Genomic DNA, 22,472 nt, shown 5'->3' on the forward strand with positions numbered 1-22,472 from the left:
GAACGAGCGTTGTCTAACTCTAGGTTACGCAGCTTGATCGAGATCTGGACCATGTTGTGCTTACGAACCGTGTATAAACTCCCTCGAAACTTCAGTGTACTTTCTCTTATCACTTGTTTGCAATGCTGGCCTGCATCAAGCTAATCTTTCGCAGAATAGACGCCTGTCATGCTTCGAATCCTTTGCTACCAGCAAATGATGCGCACAAGGAAGCCATCGTAGCCGAGACCAGGATATACGACGAAGTCTGCTCAATCGTACGAGAACTACACCGTTATTCGGCGGCTGGTTAGTAACGAGGCTTTAGGACGAATATCAAAGTTCAATAGACGAGAAAGTTGCGAGTTATCCTCCACGGTTCCTTCAGTTCCCGACTCCAGAGGTAACATCCACACACCCCATACGTAATCACTACAATCTTAACTGACAAATGACAGGACACGAAATACGTACCCACTCCTGGCGCAATCTCAGTGGGCATGTATCAGAATGCTCTCTACTACCGAGAAGGTCTTTTTTCTGCCATCTACAAGGCACCTGCCTTGAATGATGATGGATACTTTCCGACAGACGCACCATCGAAGGCCAAATTTGTTGCACTCAAGATCACCTCGCCATCGATGATGGAGCCGCCGCACGACTCGAGACGCGAAGCCGAGATCTTGAAGAAGGCAGCATGTCCCAACGTTATCCCACTGATTGACGCCTTCCGAGAGGACGGCAGTCGGTTTGTTCTGGTCTTCCCATTCATGCCACTGGACTTGGGTGTTGTACTAAGAGAAGGAAAATTTGCAAAGACACAAATAAAGATCTGGCTGAAAGATCTTTTCTCTGCTCTCGCGTTTATTCACGAACACGGCATTATCCACCGCGACATCAAGCCTTCGAATATATTGCTAAAGTCACTCGATGGGCCAGCCTATCTTGCGGATTTTGGCATCGCCTGGGCGCCAGACACTCCGAGCTCCGAAGCGCCGGATGCAAAGATCACAGATGTAGGCACAACATGCTACAGACCACCAGAGCTGCTGTTTGGCAACAAAGCATACGACTGCAGTCTCGACCTGTGGGCGGCTGGCTGTACCGTTGCCGAAATACTGGATCCTGATCACACGACTTTGTTCGACTCTGGAGAGTTGGGAAGCGACCTAGCGTTGCTGCAGAGCATATTTAAGAAGCTGGGAACGCCCACATTGACTCGCTGGCCCGTAAGTGCTGAAATCTCCCTAGAAAGGAAGTGACTAATGCCAACTAGGAGGCCGCGAAGTTCCCAGACTGGGGTAAAGTGCAGTTCTACGAGTATCCTGAGGAGCATTGGGGTAAGCTGCTACCACGGGTATCTGAAGAGGGGCAGGAGCTTGTATCAGAACTCGTTCGGTACGAGAGCGGAGCACGCATGACAGCATTGAAGGTAAGCAGAACCGCAAAAAGCACACAGAATTTCAAGCTCACTAGAACAGGTCCTCGACCATGCATACTTTCGCGACTAGAGCGAGATATCGCGCTCGCGTGACGGAGGAAATATTATAATACGGAAGAGATAAATACGTACATAGACATAGATTCACCCTTGACGGAAAAGATACACAAATAGCAAATCACCACACACTGACTCATGTTCCTCATGTAAACTTCTGTAATGTGATCTTGTGGGATGTGGTTCCATGTGGCAGCGGGTGATGGGCAAGGATGCCAGCGCTAGTTATGCAGGGTTTCACCTTCCCAACGTATGCCAGTAGGGCTGGAACTTCGTCATAGTAGCAGCGCAACAACAAACTGCATACTACCCCTGTAACGACCGCCACAACACCCCTTCGCGGGCATAACAAACTCAGAACCGTCTGCATGTTCTTGCCATCCAGATAGCAGCTGTCTGGCGCCCACAGCCCTCCTCCCTCCCCCCGTTCTGGAATATCACCCCTCCGTACTGGACCTCCCCTCAATATGGCATTCTTATTCCGGAACAAGCAGAAGAGCAATGCTGAGCTCACACGGTCGACCAAGGACCTCACAGTCCGCCTTAGCCAGGAGGACAAGCCCAATGCAAAGGTGTGAATGTACCCCGCAGTCGAAGAGCCCAACGTTGCTGACGATTGCTAGCTGGAAGAGGAGCTTGCTCGGGACCTGCAGCAGATGAAGTTGAGGCTTCAGGGTACGCCTGGTACTACTCACGTTTCCTATATATCTTAAGCCACGCTTCACACATGCGGACTCTCTGACGCCAACAAGGAACGCTAACGACTGTACAGATACAGAAGTCAATCCCGAACTCGTATTCCAGCTCCTCTCGGCGATTTTGAGCGACGACCTGCTCTACATACTAGCAATAAACATACACAAACTGCCGTTCGAATCGCGCAAAGATGCACAAGTCGTCTTCTCGTCCGCCTTCCGCTACAAGCCCGCCGGCCAAACCGACCCTCAAGTGCTACACCACATCGTACAATTCCGCCCAGATATCATAATAGCGTTATGCAGAGGTTACGACAGACGGGAAAGCGCCATGCCATGTGGAGGAGTATTGCGCGAGGCTCTGAGATACGACGCAATTGCTGCATTGCTGTTGTACGACGAGGGCGACGAGGACGGGAAGCAATTGGATCTAGCCAATGTCAATCCAGACATACCTGCGTCCGGCAATGGCATATTTTGGAGATTCTTCGACTGGATAGACAAAGGTGCATTTGAGCTCAGCGCGGACGCATTCAATACATTCAGAGTAAGGGTATCCCTCAGACGTCTGGGTTGCATGACTGACGACCACAGGAAATCCTTACCAAACACAAGCCACTCGTCGCCACATTTCTACAGACGAACTTTGAGATGTTCTTCTCGAAATACAACAACATGCTGATATCGTCGGAAAGCTACGTAACCAAGCGGCAATCTATCAAGTTGCTGGGCGAGATTCTGCTTGATCGAGCAAACTACAGCGTAATGACGCAGTACGTGGACTCTGGCGAGCATCTCAAGATCATCATGAAGCTGTTGCGGGACGACAGGCGGATGATCAACTACGAGGGGTTCCATGTGTTCAAGGTACGTCCCAGTCCATGTAGCTACCAGGACACAATGCTAACACCCCAGGTCTTTGTCGCGAACCCGAACAAGTCCATGGCCGTGCAGCGAATATTGATCAGCAACCGCGAGAAGCTGCTACGCTTCCTGCCCAACTTCCTCGACGACCGCACGGAAGACGAGCAGTTCATAGACGAGAAGAGCTTCTTGATACGGCAGATTGAGCAACTACCGAGCCAGCCCGTTGCACCGCCTGCAGCAGCATAAGCATGGTCTTGGCCTCTTTCATTTGTAGGGACTGATGTGCATGGGACGGCGTTGATTGGGGGTTTTGGATGCGGAGGAAATCCCACAAGCATACCCGTTGGCGTCGACATTATGGCGCATCTATCGATATGTAATATCAGGTACAATCCTAGATACAAAGAATGACTGTTGAGTACACGATCGTTGATTCACGAGCTTCAACAGCTATCATGAGACTCGCGGTGCTATCATGAGACTCGCGGTGCTACATGTGTCTGTGTCCACATGCATCTCATCATCGCTGACAGGTCCAGGTGCTGCTATCGTAGCCACAGCAGCCACAGCACGCTGCCCCGCTCATTACGAGCACGCGACCCGTGGGCTGCCCATTGGACGATTGGGCGCGTTTCACTGCCAGCGTGCCCGTACCCTGGTCGAGGCCAGAAGTGTTACAGCCTTGATCCGAATCTCAGAGGATCTGCCGCCCGTCGCTGCGAGCTTCGCACTTCCAAGGTCTGCAGCCATTGTACCTGCAGCAGCGCTCCGTCGACATCATCGCCAGCGCATGCTCCCGCCAGCCCCTGATGCTAGCTCCGCACTCTCCGCGGGCCCAGCTCATCTGATCGCCAAGTGGACTAGACGAATCAGGCGCGAGGCCGGGGGTAAACATGACTTCAGACTCCGCCGTAGCACGCTGGCTCGACGACACCGCTTCGAGACCGCCGTCTGACACGTTGCTGCACCCGGGCGATGAGTTCCCGCTGCGCACATTCTCGAACCCTCCCTCGACCAGCAGCCTCTCCGACCTCAGCAGCGGCGACGACGACGACGACGACGACGACCTCCACCACCACCACCACGCACCTCGCCGAACATCCACCAAGACTACTGCTGCTAAGCGAGGCCCGGCGGACGTAGCGAAGCTCATCCACCCGCCCACGCCGACGGGTGCGACGTTTGGGGGCATGGAGCAGTCGACGAGACGGCGATCCTCCTCGATCACTGGCGCCGCCGCCGCCGCCACGAGCACGAAGGAGCGCAAGCGCAGGAGCAAGACGCCGCGGGACGACCACATTGCCGAGGAAGGGGAGGACAGCTCGGGGAACGCGTCGGACAGTGGATCGCGCAGCGACAGCACCGACTTCCAGCTCGACGACATGAGCGCCGACGGGCTGGACGACGACGAGGAGACGGGGCTGACGAAGAAGGTGCGCCGCAAGAACGCAAAGCGGAAGCGGAGGAACACGCTGCTCGACAACCGCATAGTGCCCGATGCAGGCCCCGCGTACACCAAGGAGGAGAAGGCGCTCGCCGACCAGAGCCTGTACCGCTCGATGCTCGTCAATGCCGTCCTCATATGCCTGTGGTAACGATGACCACCCTGGCTTTGCAAGGGGTCGCTGCTAACATGCCCGCAGGTACCTGTTCTCGATATCGATATCCGTCTACAACAAGTGGATGTTCAAGGTCGACAAGGGCGGCGGCGCAACGCAAAACATCTTTCCTTTCCCACTGTTCACGACGTGTCTGCACATGCTGGTGCAGTTCTCGCTAGCCTCTCTCGTACTGTTCCTGGTGCCCTCCCTTCGACCTCGACACGACTCTCTCAACCTCCACGCGACGGGCGCGCGTGCGGAGCCAGTAGACCCCAAGAAGCCGCTCATGACCAAGTGGTTCTACTTTTCGCGGATAGGACCCTGTGGTGCAGCGACTGGCATGGACATTGGCCTGGGCAACACGAGTCTAAAGTTTATCTCCCTGACCTTCTTCAGTAAGTGATCGATGTCGCATCTTTGAATGCAGCTAACAGCAGCAGCAATGTGCAAGTCGTCTGCACTCGGTTTCGTGCTCATCTTCGCCTTCCTCTTCCGCCTCGAGCAGCCCTCATGGCGCCTTGTGCTTATCATCGCAATCATGACCGTCGGCGTCGTCATGATGGTCGCCGGCGAGACCGCTTTCCACGCCCTAGGCTTCATTCTCGTCATGGCTTCGGCCTGCTCTTCTGGCTTCCGCTGGTCCCTCACCCAAATCCTCCTCCTCCGTAACCCTGCAACCGCAAACCCATTCTCCTCGATATTTTTCCTCGCGCCCGTCATGTTCATCAGCATATTCGTTCTCGCCGTTCCCGTGGAGGGGTTCGGTGCTCTACGGGAAGGTCTTGCCCGTCTCTTCGACCAGGAAGGCACAGCCCTTGGCGTCGGCATCCTTATTTTCCCCGGCTGTCTCGCCTTCCTGATGACATCGTCTGAATTTGCTCTGCTGAAGCGAACCTCGGTCGTCACACTCAGTATCTGCGGCATCTTCAAGGAGGTCGTAACCATCACCACGGCAAACCTCGTCTTCAACGACCCGCTCACGCCCATCAACCTCACAGGCCTGATCGTCACTATCGGCAGCATCGCGCTGTACAACTACATGAAGATCAAGAAGATGAGGGAGGAGCATCTGCTCAAAGCACACTTGGATGGCCAGGAAGAGTACGCGCCCGTCAACACCGCTGACCCAGACCGCGGCGGCAGCAGCCCGTCAGTGAGCGTGAACAGGGGCATCAGGGCTAGCTTGCAGCTTGCACCAGGTGTCAGTGGACCGGCAGGCGTGGAGTCTCCAGCAAGAGCCAGCCCGGTCAAGAGGCCGGAGGACTTGGATTAGTGTGGCTGCATCTTTACACTGGCGTAAAGCGCATTATTTTGGGATGTGAGTTGCGTTTTGACTGCATATATCGGCGTTCTGGTTGGGCACAAAGCGTGGTTGAACGCACGGGAGATGCCCTTCCCCTAAGGGTTGAATACATATCTTTTCTTGCGTCGCCATGTCATGAGTGCAGTCCATTGAAACCTTTGATCGTGGGGCGGATTGAATGCAGGGTAGCTGACCATCTTCCCCGGGAGCGTATTTGCTCAAATTGGCTTAACTCTGCTCAACTTTGCTCAACTCTGCTCAACTCTGCTCAACTCTGCTCAACTCTGCTCAACTCTGGGGACGTCCGAAGCCGTCAAGGCCGGGGTGTGGTTGCTGAAGGGTGACGCTACTAGCGGCAAAAGTAGCGCGATCCCTATCGATAGGGAAACTCCAAAAATTTCTTGACAGCTCGAATGCGACACGCGACACGCGACACGCGATAACGAAAACGACAACGACAACTCCACGGATTCCGTAATACCATGGCGGTCGACAACTCCCTAGAGTCGCTCCTTGCGACACTCACGACTTCCATACAGTCTGCCACCGAGGCCATGCCCCAGGACGGCATTCTACCGCCGAAAGAAGGCATTTCGCTGCTCGACGTCAAGAACGAGCTCTTGCTCTCCTACCTCCAGAACCTCGTCTTCCTCATACTCCTCAAACTGCGGGCACGGTCATCTGGCGAAAGCGACCAACTCCACCCGCAAGATGAGGTCGTGCAGAAGCTTGTCGAGCTCCGAATCTACCTCGAAAAGGGCGTGCGACCACTCGAGAACCGGCTGAAGTACAACATCGACAAGATCATCCGCAGCGCAGACGACGCAGCCCGCCGCACCGCGCAAGCGACCGCAAAGCCGAGAGCGAGAAAGTCCAGAAACGACACAGGATCCGGCTCCGACGAGAGCGACGCCGAATCCGCCGCCTCAGACCAGACCGCCGACTCGGAAGACGAGATGTCCTACGCACCCAACAAAGCCGCTGTTCTCCGTGAAAAGCCAGAAGAGCCGTCCGCACGCGACCGTGAGTCCGCAAAGGACGGCATCTACCGCCCACCCAGGATCACACCCATGGCCATGCCCACAACCGAAGGCCGCGCCGAGCGCCGCGACCGCCGCCCCAACAAATCCTCCACCCTTGACGAGTTCATCGCGACCGAACTCTCCTCTGCGCCCATCGCGGAGCCCTCAATCGGCAGCACCATCACGCACGGCGGACGACACACGAAATCCGAAAAGGAGCGGCGGGAAGAGAACGAGAGGCGCGAGTACGAGGAGAGCAACTTCACGCGCCTGGCGCCCAAGAGTAAGAAGGAGCAGAGGAAGGCGGATAGAGGCAGGACCGGTGGTTTTGGTGGCGAGGAGTGGAGAGGGTTGGGCGCGGGCATTGACAGGATCGAGAGGCTCACGCAGAAGAAGGGCGGGAGTGGACAGGGGAGTCTCGAGAAGAGCAGGAAGAGGCCGGTCGAGGATGGGCCGAGGGGGAGCGGGAGTGCGGCGGGGGATGTATTTGAGAAGAGGAGGAAGATTGTTGGGAGGTATCGGAAGTAGGCTGGCGGATCTGAGTAGTCTGAATACCTCCAGGGTGGGGGTTGAAGTAGGAGACCACTGTGGCCGAAGTTGCTCTTTCCCTCACTACCCTCGTGGCGTCTCCTTCCTGCATCAAGTCTCACTCGCCACAAACGCTTGATTGCTCTCTGCGACACACCTCACTCACTCACCTCCCACAACCACTCTCGCTGCTGCTGCACTCGTCTTGCATTCCCATCATGCACTCACTCCACTCCCTCGTTACTTCCCTCTCCTTGCTCTTCGCCTTAGCCAGGGGTGCTCCAGCCACCCCCACGCCCTCCAACATGTCCAGTTGCACAGGGTAGGAGGTACTCAGCTTCTTTGTACCCTCATCTTACTTAACTAACGCAGTGGCACACTCTGCTTCGCCGCGCACCCAGCCGACACCCTCCTCTACCAGAACCCGGATCTCTTCCACGACCTGTACGTCTACAAATGCGTCATCACCGTCCTCTTCACGTCTGGCGACCGCGGCCTTGGGGCCAACCAATCTCACTCTCTGGAACAAGGCGTTGAAGCCGCGTACTCGTGGATGACCGGTGCAGAGATGGGGAACCAGACATGGTTGGCGAACACAGTCCGAGTCGGCGACGCGGATGTGCGGGTGAGCAAGCATCACGAGGCAGACAATATGCAGATTGTTTATCTGCGCCTGCCGGATGGTGGGCCCGCTGGCTCCGGGTATGGTGTGCATGAGGGCGAGTCACTGAGGAAGTTGTACGAGGGCGATATCAAGAGGATCACGACTACGGACGGGAACACGACGTACACGCTCGATTCACTCAAGGATCTGCTCGCGGGGATATTGAGGGAGAGTGGTGCCACCGAGGTTCGTGTGCTGGACGATAAGACTGGGGTGCCGGATGAGGAGGATAGGAGGGATGACCATGCGGATCATGCTGTGAGTGCTAGGCTGATGGTGGACGTCATGAAGCGGGAGAACAGCAGCGCGAAGCTTCGAGGGTGAGTCGTTCACTCCACTCGAGGGATTGCACACGTGTTGACGGGAATAGGTACGCGGGCGGCTTTGCACGCAAGTTCGATCCGAACCTCAATGAGACGAGTCTCGATTTCAAGAGGAAGGTCGCTGCGTTTCTGAAGTACGCCGAGTACGATCCACACGTGGTATGTTCCACCCAGGAGGCAGTCATTGGGGTGTTGACTAAGTCACGACAGTGCAAGACCTACACAGAGTGCCTGGACAATCTCGAAGACGATGCACAGGACAAGCTGTTCCCAGATCATGATGTTCTGTACGTTGCTGAGGCGTTGCAGCGGGAGTACTACGTCTCCTGACCGTCACATTCACATGCTTTGGCAAAGAAAAGTATGCAGTAGTTGAAATGTTGATGCGGCAGAAAGGGCTGTCAGCAAACGCAGGTGCCAGGTACACAACACATATACATCAGGCTACTCAGACCACTACAGTGATGTACGGCAGAGCCTTTGAAAGGTACAAGATATACATACAGACTTCAGACATCTAAACATAAATAAAAGCTTGATGCCACTACCAACCCCTGCGACATCACACATCCACCTCATGCCACTTCACTCCCCTCTCCCTCTCCACCCACTCCTCCTCTGCTTTCCATACTTGTCGTCCAGCCGTTGTGTCCGCATCGCACTCCTATCCTGCTCACTACATGCTCCCTCGTCATCCTCATCCTCATCCTCATCCTCATCCTCACCCTCTTTACTTGTCATTGCGGATGGTGCGGCCGCTGAGTCCACACGGGTCCGTGCTGGTAGGGAGGGCATCGGGGGAGGGGTGGGGATAGGGATGGGAACGGGGGTTGTGGAAGGCGAGGAGGCGCTAGCGATGCGCTTCGGCTTGACTGGTGGCGGTGGCTTGGGTTTTGTCTTGGTCGGGGGAGGTGGTGGCGAGGTAGGCTTCGTTATCGTTGCTGCAGGACATGCCGGCTTTATTGGAGGAGGGGAGGAAGGTTTCGTCATCGTGGGCGGAGGGAGAGGGGGTGCAGGGTTCGAGGGAGTGGAGACAGGAGCCGTTGTCTTGTCCACCATCTCCCAGCCTGGTTCGCTCTTTTCTTGGCTCGTCTTTGCTTTCTCTGCCTCTAATATCTCCTGTTCAGCCTCCCAGGCCCGTCGCTTCTCTAGTCGCGCTGCTAGTTCGGAGGTTGGACTTGCCGCCTCGGACGCAGGTATACTCCTCGATCCTGCTCTTGGGCGCATGTTCTTCCTCCAATCTGGCGTTGGTGTAGATGGTGTGGCGGCGATGCTGGGTGGTTGGATCTTGTAGTCATTTGGGCTTGAAAGGACCGGTCCTCCCAGGCGAGCCATTGGAGTAAGTGCTTGCTTGGAGGCGGGTGGTGAAATTGGAGGCTTTGGTTGTTCGGATTTCTTCTGGGATTCGTGGAGAGGTATACGCCGGTTACCGATCATGCCGTATCCAATTTCTTGGGTTCCATGGTGACCTATGATTTCGCCGTAGTTTACAGGGGGCTTGGGTGTGGGACATATCGGCTTGGGAGTGGGAGTTGCTGGCTCCGTGGACGGCGGAGAGGTCGCCTCGGTTTCAGACACAACTCTTCGTTGCGCTAACTTGCGCTGCAATTCCTCCATCTCCCTTTCTTGAGCCTCAACATCTGCTTTTGCTTGCGCAATCTTCTTTGCATGCTCGGCGTCCCGTTCACGCTTCTCTGCTTCCTGCGCTGCTTTCCTCAGTGCCTCATTGCGATCACTTATCTCTTTACGTCGACGTGCGAGTTCCGCTTCTTCGTCACGTTTCTTCTGTTCGTCGGCAGCCTGCTGTTCCTTCCTTTCCTTCTCGAGTTGCTCCTCTCGAAGGCGTTCAGCTTCATCTTCTTCTGCCTGTTGCTTACGCCTACGGTCGGCCTCCTCTTTCAATTGTCTCAGCGCCTCCTGATGCTTGGCGTCTTTGCTCGCAGCGTCCTTCTTTACCTTCTCTTGCCGCTTACGCTCACGCTCATCCTCTTCCTCCCTTGCCAGCTTCTCCTGAAGGTCAGCCATCTCTTTCTGTCGCCGCGCTTCTGCTCGATCTTCCTCAGCCTGTTCTTCTTTTTCACGTTTCTCTTTCTCTTCAGCAGCTTTGTGCCTGGCTTCCGCTGCATCGAGTCTCGCTTTGCGGGCTTTCTCATTCCCGCGCTGTATGCGTTCCTGCTCAGCCTGTTGATCGCGTTTGGCCTTTTCTTCCTGCTTCGCTCGCTCATTCTCCTCCTGTTGCAGCTGTTCAGCCTTTTCTCTGTCCAACTCCTCTTGGACCTGACGTGCTAGCTTCAAGCCCCTCTCTTTCCTCTGCTCATCTTCCCAGGCAGCCTGCTGTACTCTATAGGTCTCGGCCTCAGCCTGGTTCGCCTTCGCAGCTTCTTCCTGCTCTCTCAATAGCGCCGCAATCTCCTCCTTCTCTGTCCTCTTCTTCTGAGCTTGCCGGATACACATGTCACATGGTCCATTCTTCTTTTTAGTAATTACGATTGTCCCTCGTTCTTTGTGCTTCAGACTGTCGGGGTCGCAATGTACGCCCCTTTGCTTGAAGTATCTGCATGAGCTTGTGTCGACGTGATCCTGGTGTCGGTGGGTACATTCGCGATATGTATAGGTAAACTTACACATGTTGGGGATCTCGAAAAGTACGAGCTAGTCGTGCGCTCAAGGAGGAGGTTTAGTGCTTGTTGCACGGTTGTAGCAGTAGCAGATTATATGGAGCCCCGTTGTCCATGTGACTTCCCACCTGAGAAGTGGAGCACATGAATGTATTCGCGTTAGTGTTTTGCATGTCGACACTGTTAGTTGCATGCATTGACAGCAATACAAACGTGTGAATAGTTGGTTGTTCGCCTTGCTCCACAAAAGTGAGGCGCAAGCGCCAATCGAGGTTCTGGAATCGACATGGAACGCTGAGAAGAGAGGGCTGCGGATACCCCGCTGCCAACATTGTGTCTCTGACCGCCTCAGTGGGTGGTCGTCACGTGGGTCCTTGCGGTTCGCCTCTGCTTCGAGGCCGAACGTGGGTGCGCTGCTGCGAACATCGTGTCTGGCAGTGCATCGTGGCTATATCAGGGCCACAGATACTCTGAGAGAGTGAGAGCCTGGTAGTGCCATCGCAAAGTAAGCCGCATCTGCACGCGAAAGGCTGAAAACCGATGTTGAAGAAATACAATGGCACTGCTGTCCACCAGGTGGTGACAGTGGGCGTGCAGGCATGGTAGCCTTCAAGCGCAGACCTCGACCGCTGTCCGCTCTAGAAATTATTGCTCTAGAGATTATTGTCGGTGGTAGAATCCCATGTTCGAAAGAAGTAGTATTGTTGACTAATGCACCACCCCTTGACACAATGTAGTGGACTTTGCGAGGGTTGAAGTCGGAGAGAGAGGTAGCCAAAGGCCGCTTGACCAATCACGCGGCCAGGGATGGATGATTACGGACGATGCCAAGACATCAAGTTGCTGCTACCGAGAAGTTGCGGATCGTCGACATCACGAAGCCGCTGTCGCCCCCAGTCCAACCCGCACACTCCACGATGGCCTCGAAACTGGTACCATTCGCCTGCCGCAGCACCTCGCGTGCCCTGCGTGTTCAGCGCCCCCAATGGCGCGCTTTCAGCGTTTCCCGACCTGCGCGAAGCGACAACCTCATGATTGTACGTACCTACTTTGAACGAGCTCCAGACGTCAATTGCACTGCTAACACGGCTTGCAGCACCGCGACACACCAGAGAACAACCCGTCGATTCCCTTCAAGTTCACCGAACAGAATGAGCAGCTCATCAAGGAGATTGTCTCGCGATACCCCTCCAACTACAAGAAGGCCGCCGTCATGCCCCTTCTCGATCTCGGACAGCGACAGCACGGATTCACCAGCATCAGCGTCATGAACGAGGTTGCGCGGATATTGGAGATGCCTCCTATGCGTGTATACGAGGTTGCGACCTTCTACACCATGTACAACAGGACCCCTGTGGGCAAGTACCACGTCCAGGTCTGCACAACGGTAAGAACGAACGGAATCGGGTTCCAAGGCATCAACTGACATGATCAGACTCCCTGCATGCTCCGAAACAGCGACTCCGTCATGAAGGCCTGCGAGGACACCCTGGGCATCCACCATGGCCAGACCAGCAAGGATGGCCTTTTCACCATGACAGAGGTCGAATGCCTTGGCGCCTGCGCAAACGCCCCCATGATCCAGATCAATGACGACTTCTACGAGGACCTGACCTACGAGACCACTCAATCGCTGCTCAACGCCCTCAAGCACGCTACCGAGACCACCGGTGCACAGCCCGGCGGTCCCGGTCTTGCCAGCGGAAGCGGCGCGGACCAGGGCAGCAAGGGCGAGGCTGCGCTCAACTCGCAGGGCCGAGGATACGCGGCTGGAGGCGTCAAGGTCCCATCTCCCGGTCCCTTGAGCGGAAGGAAGAGCTGTGAGCCGGCTGGCGGTTTGACAACGCTGAATGGCGAGTTCTGGGGCAACGAGACTTTGAGGAAGGATGGTGCTCTTTAACTGAGCGTGTAGACATGTGTGCTTGTCTCTTTTCTCGGGATCTGAAGTCATTGCACCAGGTGGCTGATCGCTCAATGGCTCTGTAGATTACTCAATACCATTTCCTTCAAGTCAACGCTTCATGTTCAGCCTGTGCTCAATGATGGTTACTTCGAGCTCCAGCGCAGAGCAACCGACGGGTGTACGATGCGGCAGTCGTTGATTGAGCCTGTTTATTGGGTATGCGGCTTTGCATAGCGTATGCCCACAGTACAAGAGACGAGTGATCGAAAAGATCAGACATTCCCACTTCCGGCGAGCAGTTCTGGCGAACCCTGGAAGTCTTCTTAGTTCTCGAACCACTGCTGTTTCACTCGAGTCCACCGTGTGACCGATAACTGCACCCTACATCGAGAGGCAATGCCCATCTCTCACTTGTTATACCACGCCGAATCCTGAACCTGCATAGTCCTCCACTCCCACCGCTCCAGCACCCTCCCATTGTTGACCCTTGTCCCACTGTCCACATCGTTAATACCCACTCACAGTCCAACATCTCGTACGACTCGTACAATGACCTCCAAGGAACAGCAACAAGCACAAAAGCAAAGCGAAATCCACATAACGCACTCTACCTCTTGTTCCCCTTGGCCGCAGCCTCTTCCCGCTCCCGCATAGCCGCCCTCGCACTCCTGCTCCCGCCCAACTTCGGCCCCTTGGGCTGATCCTTTGCGTTGGGTGGCATGGCAGGCTTGCGCGCCTGCCGCTCCTCGATGGATTCGAAATACTCGGTGCGGAAGCGCTCGAGCATGTCGTCGTCGGTGCCGGCGTAGCGCGGGGCGGGCAGTGCTTCGTCAAAGAACTCGACTACGAGCTGTTAGTGAGGGATGGTATGGAGAAGGAGTGAAGGGGGGAGAGGGGTACGTTTTGCTTCGCGCAGGACGGCTTCGACCATCTGGTCTCTTCGGATGTCGTCGCTGTTTCGGCGCTTGCGGCCGCGGTAAGGTTTGCCGTCCCTGCCTAGCCGGACTTTCGGCGCTGGCGCTGGCGCATCGCCTTCCGAGCGTCTCCAGTCTTTGTGTGTGCGTAAGGCGTCGGAACCTAGGTCTACTTCCTCCAGTTTCCCCTGTCCTGCAGCTACTCGACTGCTGTGTTCGGTGCCGTCGTCCACGGCGCTGCTGGCTGCTGTTGCCTGGACAGGGTTCGAGAAGGTGTGCTTGAGGTCCGGCGCGATTGCGGCGACGGTCAAGTGGAGATGTTTGGGTATGGGCCAGCCGTACTGGCGATAGTTCTGTTCAGCCAAGCGGGCTTCTACATACACCGTCCTGATGGATTAGCCTGTGCTCATCACCACTTACCACTAACATATAGCCGTGCAGCCGAGATTGGGAAGTAGTTGGCTCACTCACATCTGCTGGTCGCTGCTGTCCACCACCTGTCCGGTCTGTGCTACGAATCGGCTTGTATACTGATCTGGCCGCGGTGCTTCCGCCTGCACGAGCTCAGTCTGAGAAGGCCCTGGTTTCCGTGTCGCATCCTTGAGGCGGTCGCGGGGCCGCTTGCGATTGCGTAGGATCTCCTTCAGGTTTGGCACCGGCTCTTCCTCATCTGGTACGGCGTCCGGCGCATCGTGTGCTGTTGCAGTGTCGGGGGTTTGATTGTTGGGTTTGCTTGGGATGTCGTCGTCTATGCGTGCCCGCTTTGTGTGTGTAGCCTTGCGGCGTTTGAAGCGGAAGTTCGCTGCTGTGCTGTCGTCTGCCACTGTTGTCATGGTCGAGGTTGGCGCGTGGTGCGTGGTGGACTTTGAAGCGATCGGTTGGTCAAGGACCGAGGTACGCGCACGGACTTGGAGACAAACGTCATGTTATATACTTCCTCACTGACCTTCACTCAGATAGGACGTTAAACCAATCAATCACTGACCTTCACCTCGACAATGTTCTCAAGCGAAGTAATTACCTGTAAACCCTCCGAACTGCCAGGGATCTAGTTTGATCTCGTTACGTATAGTTGGACCAGTTCCAAGGCTTCTACTGCTATGCATGGACAAGCAGTGTGAGAGGGACGTTCAACAAGTAATAGCCATTTGTAGTGATGAAACCATTCTGTACAGATAGAGTAAACACCCAAGGTATATATGGCCACCTACAACGCCAGGCTTCCTTGTGCCACATGTGCACTGTAAACCTAATTTGATCCAAATGTCGCAAAAAGACGGCGACGCGATATACAAGACCACCAGCGCCGCGCATGCACCACAAAGGCAAGCGTGCAACCTCTATAACCGATCAGACAATGCCGTAAACCCTCTTCGCTATCATATAGCAAAGCAGTCCGAAGCCAACGAGACACCCAGTGATGCCGAAGAACCAGTTAAGGTTATCAACGTCCTGGCCAGGAACGATGCAATTCATACCCCAAATACCAGTGACGACGTTCATGGGCAGGACAATAGTACCGAGGACGGTAAGCTTGCCGAGAATATCGGACGTTTGCTCCTGACGCTCGTTCATGCGGATGTTGATCTGCGCGAGGTAGTTGCTGTGCGCACGAGACAGAAGACTGCAATCTGTGAGCAAAGACTCTAACTTGGCCGGGTGGGCAAACTTACTTCTCGTAATGACTTAGGTTACCCGTCATGGTAACAATGTGATCCTGAATATCGCCCAGGTACATTCCGATCTCATTGCGAGGCGCAATGTCCCAGTGCTCGTTGCAGCGCTTCGCGAAGCCCTTGATGACATCGGCCTTGTTACCGAGCAGACGGTACAAGCTCATGACTTTCTTTCTGCATTCGCCAACACGACGAAGCATATCACGCCCGCTCTTCTCCTTACCCTGCTTCTCGTCGTAGTCGTCCGAATCCGAGCTGTCTTCATCATCGGCGTTGTGGAGACGGAGGATAGCTTCGTCAATGTCATCGACTTCTTCCTCGATGCTTTGTATCATAGGTGCGTAAGCGTCGGTGATGTCGTCAATCATGGCATACGAAATCCAGTCGGGCGAGAGTACCAGGTAGTCGGACAACTGTCGAATACGGCGGCGTACATTGGCAGGGTGTGGTGTCATGGAGAAGTGGAAACTGATCACACCTTCTCGGAAGACGACGATGTACAGGTTGACAGGCTCCAGGTAATCCTCGCTGTTCTCATCTTGTTCAAAAGTGCGGTAGTTGATAAAGTAGTAGTGCTTGAACAGCTCCACCTTTTCGCGTTGCTCCTGCATAAGGATGTCTTCGGACGTCAGTGGGTGGATACCGAAGGTCTTCGAGATGACCTTCATCTCAGTCTCAGTGGGCGACATAACATCGAGCCACCACGCTGGTCGTGGCCCATAGCGCTTCTGGTGATCGTCGTCCTTGCCCTTGGAGGCTTCTGTTTGAGGCCGTGGGGTACTCGTACGCGTTTGCTCGCCCGAAGACGTTTTGTCGTTCGTATTCGAGGGTGATCGTGTGGTGGTCCTGAAAGTGCCATTTGTGTTTGCACGCAGATGATCCTCAGCATCTGAGTCGTCATCGCTGCTGTCTTCGAGAACAACAGGATCTGGGATGAAAAGATCTCTGAAGGACTGTCCCGGTTGCAGCAGTTCGCTGATAGTCTGACTGTGAATGGTGTTGTCGAATGTCTCGTTGAAGTAGGTAAAGCGGAATGGTGCATCGTCGGCCTCACGGTGCCATTGACGCTGTCGGGGACGCAGCCGACCATCAACCATAAGTGGCTCGCTAACTTTGCGAAGACGGATGCCCTCCATGGTTCGCTGCTCTTTCTCTTCGTGTGACCAAGATGCCAACACATCAAGATCAGGCCAACGGCGGCGGCGGCGGCGACTGGTCGGTTCTCCTGTTGGGTCGTTGAGGTAGTCTTGCTGCCCCAGCTCAGACATGCCCTCATGCGGGAAGCAGACATCGTCGTCGGCGGCAAATGATTGGGTCATGCGACGGTGGAAGTCGCCTTGCTTAGGAGAGGCTGAGCTCGATCCTTCAGTAGGCTCGTCGATGTCGATCAAGGCATCTCGAGACCTGCCTGGCTCAGGGGAATGTTCCAAGTCAATAGGAAGCGCAACATCGTCGAGCCCAGGGTTGGCCTCGAAGACAGGACTTGCAGGCACAGAAGGCGGGTTGTTGACGTCGTAACCCTCATTGATGTTGGATTGCGAATGATGACCGAATATAGCAGGTCGCTGCTTGCCACTGCCAGTACTGGGCCTTCGCTTCTTGGGAGCCATGCCTCCCGCACTTGTACCATAGCTGTTCCCCTTTCTGTTGTCCCGAGGAGAGCCCATCATCAATGGTGTCCGGTCGTCCGCATCGTCGTCGTTGTGATCGCTATAGCCAACCTCGAGAGTGCCCGAGAGCCTCGACTTGCCGTAAGACGAAGGTACATTAAGACGACTAGGGGGGTTGTTGAACTGCTGGCTGAGTCGCGGCGCGTACATAGAGCTAGTGGGTATGCTCTGTCGGCGAGGCCTCGCAGGCTGGTGGTCGCGGTGATCCAGCAACGCCTCGCTCTCGAGACTCGTATTGCTGAGGTTGCGTGAAAGGCCATAGAAGCTTGTGCTGCCGCGAGAGTTGCCATGGCCGGCTATGTCCTCGAGAGTTGGACGGTCATCGTTGCCGTCGCCATGGCTCATGTCTGCAGTCGCAGCGAAGGACTGGCGACGGTTGCGTCTCTTCTTGCCACCGCGGTGCTTCTTCTTTTTCCCAATAGCAGAAGACGAGCCAGCTACGTGCTGCTGCGAGTTCTGCGCATCGCCAGAGACGTCAATCAGTGGCGTGGGCCCAGACGGACGTGATGGGTCACCCGGCGCCATTGCGAACGAGAAGAGAGAGGAACGAGGCTGAAGACGGTCTTGACGGTACTCTTCAGCTACAACGTCAGATTGTGAAGCACGGTGCGCGCAATTGGCAGCGCGAGGTGGTGAGAAGGAGAAGTCTCTTAGAACAGCCTGGAGTTCTTCGCGATTGAAACCTGTGACGGCATTGCCTCGATGCATGGACCAGACGCTTCGCTTATTTGGGTTTGGCTTATCACTAAGTCCCCACACGGGAACCATGGTTTTGCGCCGGGGTTGATGAATTCTGTGCGTTCAATGTGATGGTTTAGGTGCAACATGTTGGTTGTTGTAGTCATTGTGATGGTTCGTCTCGCACCTGGAAGGCACGTTCTTGAACCGATCCTTCCTCACGGTGAGCATGACTGCCAAAAGCAAGTGACTGCACGCGAGCGCTTTCCGTGTTGGGCCAGCACAGACGGCAAGCGCGAACGCAAGGCTCTGCCGCTACTGATCCACTTTCTCTTACGTCCATCTGCAACATGATAAGCTGTTGGTCGCATGTGAAGTCCTGTTCAAGAGGTGCGCAACTCGTCATATCGCGCCTCGCAATTGTAACACAGATGGCGACCAGACTTTTGGTACCTCGAAGCTTTGGAGTTCCCAAACACCCTGCAACAGTTTCGTATGTCTCAAGGAAGCTGCCTATAGCTGGCCGCAAAACTTCGCTGCTTCCAAAAATGGATGGTTTTGTGAAAGAGCATTATTAGACTGCCTTGATACCCTGGGTATTTGAGAAGGTCACTACAGTACGTATCTGAATAGCGGGCCATAATTCTCCACAGCGACCTCCTCATCCTTACCCTCGCCTCTCGCAGCCGCCTCCTGCATGGTTAATCTCTGCTGAGCAACAGTTCCATATTTCTGGTCAAGCTTCTTATTCTCCCAGACGAGCAACGTCCTCAACGTGAGCGCCAGAAAGCAGCAGAAGAACAAGAACGCCGCACACACAGACTGTCCCTTGACATAGTACGGCCCTTCGCTTGTGGGGTACATTCGCGTACCCAGCAGAGGACCGCATTGCCCGATCAGATTCAGGAGCACGATTCCGGCTCCTCTTCGAGTGTCTGAACCCTGGTTGTTGGTCACCCACGGTAGAATGTTACCAATTGCAGGGAAGACGCCAGCCGCAGCCAGAAATACACCAAAGTATCTAGCACCAACAGAGTGCGATGTAGCCAGGATTACGTATCCAATGCCACCGATTGCAGTGAGTGACGCGACCATGATTCCACGCTGTTGTGTGCGGTCGGCAATGTAGCATGTAACGATGACGGTGAGGAAAGAGAGGAAGAATGGAGGAGCTGTCAACCCCTGGGCATTGACGCTGCTGAAGCCCATCTCTTTCAGAACTGTGGCATATGTTAGCATCGAATGCAGTCTGGAGTAATCCGTAGTACTTACTTGTCGGCAGGAAGACCGGGAGAGAGGAGAAGGCGACATTGCAAGAGAAGTACATCAGCCCCAAGATCCAACCCTTGAGATCTGCCAGACCCGTGAAAAACTCCTTGAAGTTGATGCTGCCGATGCGGGTAGCTTCACCAGCTTGTCTGACCCCTCTGGCTCTCGCAACCTCCCTCTCTTCCTCATTCAAAAACTTCGCCTTCTCAGGACTATCTGGCAAGAAGAAGAACGCAACACCTGCCATCACCACAGTCGGCAACCCCTCAACTAAGAACAGCACTCTCCACTTCGCCAACGACGGACTGCCACTCGTAATCGCATACGCCAGCGCCCCAGCAAATGTATTCGCCAACGGCGCAGCGCTCAAGAACAATCCACTCCTCAACCCCAGCTCATCCCTCAGATAAAAGAACGACAGCAGAAACGGCACACCCGGCCCATATGCGACCTCGGAAGCACCCATAATGAACCTCAGCGCCATCATCGCGCCCCACGAGTCGGCTGCTGCTTGCACAGTCGAGACAAGACCCCACGTGAAGACGCAGAGCGCGGCCCAGTAGTGCGGCGGCACGACTTTCCACATCATCGCCAGGAAGCCGAAGCAGATGTAGGAGATGTAGAAGATGGTGAGGAGCCAGTCGTAGTTGCCGGGTGCGAAATGCAGGTCGGTTTCCATACCGGCGATGCGCGCGTTGCCTATGTTTGAGCGGTCGAGGAAGGCGACTTGGATGTGTTAGAGAGGGACTTAGTGAGAGTTACGAGTGGGAGGACGCACGCAAGTAGAGTGCTGAGACCAGTGGAATGAGATTCATGTCCAGCTTCCGGCGCACTCGCTTCTCCATCTCGGGATCGATGGTCGACGTATTCGTGGTTTGTGCAGGGCCATCTTCGACTCTCGAAGGCGTGACCTCCTTCTCGGTCGCATGCTCCGATGCGCTGAGTTGCGGCTCCTCGGCCTTCTTGGAGAAGAGCTTCATCTCGCTGGATAATTGAGGGTCTCCTGGATGCGAAAGCGATGTGGACACCTCCAGAGATGAATGTGGGGATGCCTGGGGATTTAAGCATTGCAAGACTCGCACAAGACTTTTGTACTGAAGCTTGACGTCCGGAGAACCATTGCCGTACGACCTGCTGCGTCAGCTTGCAGCGAATTATTGGTCTCCAGCAGCGAGTCACTTGTGATAAACAACAATTATTACCGGTGTGAGTTAGTGGCAAAAGCTTAGTTTTGAGCTTGTGCGGGGCGTTGTGGGGAGAGTTTTTATCCCCGTGGAGAGTGGCCGATGCCGCTTCTTGAAATGCATATTGAGCCTCGTTTCTGATACCGAAGGGATTCTGACTCTAAGGATTGTGAGTCAGTCTTCTTCACTACAATCGCAATTCCTGATCACACACGCAGAGGCTGAGAGAATGGTTGCTTTCGGTCGTCACTATGAAACACCTCCAGGTGTTCTTTGGTACAACAACTACACTGTAATCAGTACGTTATTATAGTAACGACTTCATTGTACCATGGTAAGCCCTTGCAACAAATGTACAACCGCTTAAACGCCATCAATATAACCAATCCAACACATCTATCATACACGTGCGTATTTCTCATCAGTTTCTCTACCAAGTCAAAACGCTCCAATATGCGTCATCTTCTGCCCCGGCGCAACCTGGCTCCCCAACGTCGGCGCAGGCTTATAAGTCCTCTTAACGGGCGTCTTACCCCCCTGCCCCGGCAGCGTATTCGTCCCCGGGTACGGCTTAGGCTCACTCTTATTCTCCTGGGGCGGTGTGAAGGGCTTGCTCATGCCAGGCTTGACGGGCGCTTGCTTAGCCGTGGGATACGGGTTTGTGTAGCTCGAGCCTGCGGTGGTGCTGTTGTATGGCTTGGGCAGGCCCTGGGGAACGGCTTTTTGCGCGTTCGAGCCGATGTGGTGGATGGGTTTTGAGGCGCCGGATACAATCCCGCCAACGCCTTTGGTTGCGTTGTTGACGACGCCTCCTGTTGCCTTGGTGGCTCCGCCTGCGAGACCTCCGACGGATTTTGTTGCACCGCCTGCGAGGCCACCGACGCTGCGTGTTGCGCCTCCAACAAGGCCGCCTACGGGCTTGGAAGCTCCGCCTACAACTCCTCCTGCGGTCTTGCTAACGCCGTTGACACCTCTTGTAGCTCCACCAGTCACACCACCAACGGTCTTTGTCGCCGTATTCGTGGCGCCTCCAACAGTCTTCGTAGCTCCTCCCGCAACACCACCAACCGCTTTCTTCGCACCACCCACTGTCTTCTTCGCGCCAAGCGGTACGTTACTTGTCGGCCCAGCGATCGATCGCCCGCCTGCAACAGAACCCGACGGCTTGGTATTCGCAGGCATCGAGTTGCTGCGCTTGACAGCTGGTTTGCGCGCCGTGGAGGGTAGAGCCTTCGATGCTGAGGAGGGCTGGTAGGTTTGCCCTGAGAGCTTGGAGCCGTAACCCGTGGCTGCTCTTTCGATGCCTATTTCCTATTAGTCCAATTGCCCCTTGATCACTGCGAATTGTTTCTGGATTTATGAAGGGGTGGTTGATGCGGTAGACGTACCTCCTCCAACACTCCGTCCTCCGCCTTCGATCATGTCGCCTGCTTTGATCAGGGCATCGCCTGCGTATGCACCGCCTGTCTTCTTTGCGGCATCGACGAAGCCTTCGACTGAGTTCCAGAGGATGTTCTGGATAAATCCTGCCATCTTGTCGTATTCGTCGTAATCGTTGTAATTCTTGAAGTGTCTTGATCGGTAGTTCAAAGTGTCTCAACTCCGTCAAGAGGTACGACAGATGGTTTCGAAGACGAATTGAAGTAATTGATTATCTGATGGTATCAAGACCAATTCAGAGTTCAACTTCGAGATTCCACAGATGACAGCCGAATGACACCCCTTCGCGCCACAACCCCCGATCCTGTTTCAAGAAACTGGGATGCCCATTGCCGCCCCCCCGCGATGACGTATCTGTGGCACAGGAGCTGGCAGGGGTATTTCGGCATGCCCTGAAGAAATGCAAGGATGACGGGTGATCATTTCTGGGTGCGTTTCCGGAGCGCAGTGAGTAGTTGGGATCTGGATGCGGGTAGCCTTGTGGAAGGCTCATTGTGATGTATTTGTACCACTTCGATATCGTGGTGAAAGAGGTTGAAGACTACGAGATATTGTACGAATTCATAATCAAAAGGATGATTTACATGTGAAGTTCGTGAATGCTAGAGTGTGCGGGTATCCAACGCCTGAGCATGTCTGC

At 54.9% G+C, this 22,472-nt stretch overlaps 10 protein-coding genes across 10 annotated transcripts; 5 read left to right on the top strand and 5 right to left on the bottom strand.

Moving 5' to 3' along the window:
- Positions 1–623: 623 nt before the first annotated feature.
- BU25DRAFT_433027 (Mo25-domain-containing protein) lies at positions 624–3,285 on the top strand (the record flags this gene model as incomplete). Its single annotated transcript, XM_033708754.1, has 7 exons — positions 624–1,208; positions 1,256–1,360; positions 1,870–2,049; positions 2,101–2,161; positions 2,250–2,719; positions 2,812–3,039; positions 3,088–3,285. 7 exons carry the CDS (start codon positions 624–626, stop codon positions 3,283–3,285), a joined length of 1,827 nt encoding a protein of 608 aa, XP_033559235.1.
- A 647-nt stretch (positions 3,286–3,932) lies between these two features.
- On the top strand, positions 3,933–5,913 carry BU25DRAFT_346798 (TPT-domain-containing protein; the record flags this gene model as incomplete). Its single annotated transcript, XM_033703118.1, has 3 exons — positions 3,933–4,630; positions 4,683–5,035; positions 5,081–5,913. 3 exons carry the CDS (start codon positions 3,933–3,935, stop codon positions 5,911–5,913), a joined length of 1,884 nt encoding a protein of 627 aa, XP_033559236.1.
- A 256-nt stretch (positions 5,914–6,169) lies between these two features.
- Positions 6,170–7,770, top strand: BU25DRAFT_122162 (uncharacterized protein). The gene has a single exon (XM_033700442.1). The coding sequence runs from the start codon at positions 6,426–6,428 to the stop codon at positions 7,491–7,493; it is 1,068 nt and encodes a 355-aa protein (XP_033559237.1). The 5' UTR covers positions 6,170–6,425; the 3' UTR covers positions 7,494–7,770.
- Positions 7,771–7,798: 28 nt separating this feature from the next.
- Positions 7,799–8,901, top strand: BU25DRAFT_493051 (uncharacterized protein; the record flags this gene model as incomplete). The annotated part of the gene is made up of 4 exons (XM_033711690.1): positions 7,799–7,815; positions 7,866–8,477; positions 8,528–8,639; positions 8,691–8,901. 4 exons carry the CDS (start codon positions 7,799–7,801, stop codon positions 8,808–8,810), a joined length of 861 nt encoding a protein of 286 aa, XP_033559238.1. The 3' UTR covers positions 8,811–8,901.
- A 164-nt stretch (positions 8,902–9,065) lies between these two features.
- On the bottom strand, positions 9,066–10,934 carry BU25DRAFT_460535 (uncharacterized protein; the record flags this gene model as incomplete). Its single annotated transcript, XM_033710358.1, has 1 exon — positions 9,066–10,934. One exon carries the CDS (start codon positions 10,932–10,934, stop codon positions 9,066–9,068), a length of 1,869 nt encoding a protein of 622 aa, XP_033559239.1.
- Positions 10,935–11,984: 1,050 nt separating this feature from the next.
- BU25DRAFT_397508 (uncharacterized protein) lies at positions 11,985–13,115 on the top strand. The gene is made up of 3 exons (XM_033704877.1): positions 11,985–12,135; positions 12,195–12,485; positions 12,534–13,115. Exons 1-3 carry the CDS (start codon positions 12,016–12,018, stop codon positions 12,996–12,998), a joined length of 876 nt encoding a protein of 291 aa, XP_033559240.1. The 5' UTR covers positions 11,985–12,015; the 3' UTR covers positions 12,999–13,115.
- Positions 13,116–13,608: 493 nt separating this feature from the next.
- Positions 13,609–14,748, bottom strand: BU25DRAFT_460537 (uncharacterized protein; the record flags this gene model as incomplete). The annotated part of the gene is made up of 3 exons (XM_033710359.1): positions 13,609–13,844; positions 13,902–14,302; positions 14,387–14,748. 3 exons carry the CDS (start codon positions 14,746–14,748, stop codon positions 13,609–13,611), a joined length of 999 nt encoding a protein of 332 aa, XP_033559241.1.
- A 310-nt stretch (positions 14,749–15,058) lies between these two features.
- BU25DRAFT_412866 (cora-domain-containing protein) lies at positions 15,059–18,086 on the bottom strand. The gene is made up of 2 exons (XM_033706895.1): positions 15,589–18,086; positions 15,059–15,539 (listed from the first exon to the last, which is right to left on the bottom strand). The coding sequence occupies exons 1-2, from the start codon at positions 18,027–18,029 to the stop codon at positions 15,266–15,268; spliced, it is 2,715 nt and encodes a 904-aa protein (XP_033559242.1). The 5' UTR covers positions 18,030–18,086; the 3' UTR covers positions 15,059–15,265.
- A 465-nt stretch (positions 18,087–18,551) lies between these two features.
- BU25DRAFT_397517 (MFS general substrate transporter) lies at positions 18,552–20,222 on the bottom strand (the record flags this gene model as incomplete). Its single annotated transcript, XM_033704878.1, has 3 exons — positions 19,987–20,222; positions 19,212–19,934; positions 18,552–19,159 (listed from the first exon to the last, which is right to left on the bottom strand). Exons 1-3 carry the CDS (start codon positions 20,186–20,188, stop codon positions 18,552–18,554), a joined length of 1,533 nt encoding a protein of 510 aa, XP_033559243.1. The 5' UTR covers positions 20,189–20,222.
- A 608-nt stretch (positions 20,223–20,830) lies between these two features.
- BU25DRAFT_346728 (uncharacterized protein) lies at positions 20,831–21,925 on the bottom strand (the record flags this gene model as incomplete). The annotated part of the gene is made up of 3 exons (XM_033703114.1): positions 20,831–21,324; positions 21,454–21,696; positions 21,781–21,925. 3 exons carry the CDS (start codon positions 21,923–21,925, stop codon positions 20,831–20,833), a joined length of 882 nt encoding a protein of 293 aa, XP_033559244.1.
- Between the last annotated feature and the right edge of the window lie 547 nt (positions 21,926–22,472).

This window comes from Macroventuria anomochaeta (assembly GCF_010093625.1).
Source record: "Macroventuria anomochaeta strain CBS 525.71 unplaced genomic scaffold BU25scaffold_27, whole genome shotgun sequence".
NCBI classification, from domain to species: Eukaryota; Fungi; Ascomycota; class Dothideomycetes; order Pleosporales; family Didymellaceae; genus Macroventuria; species Macroventuria anomochaeta.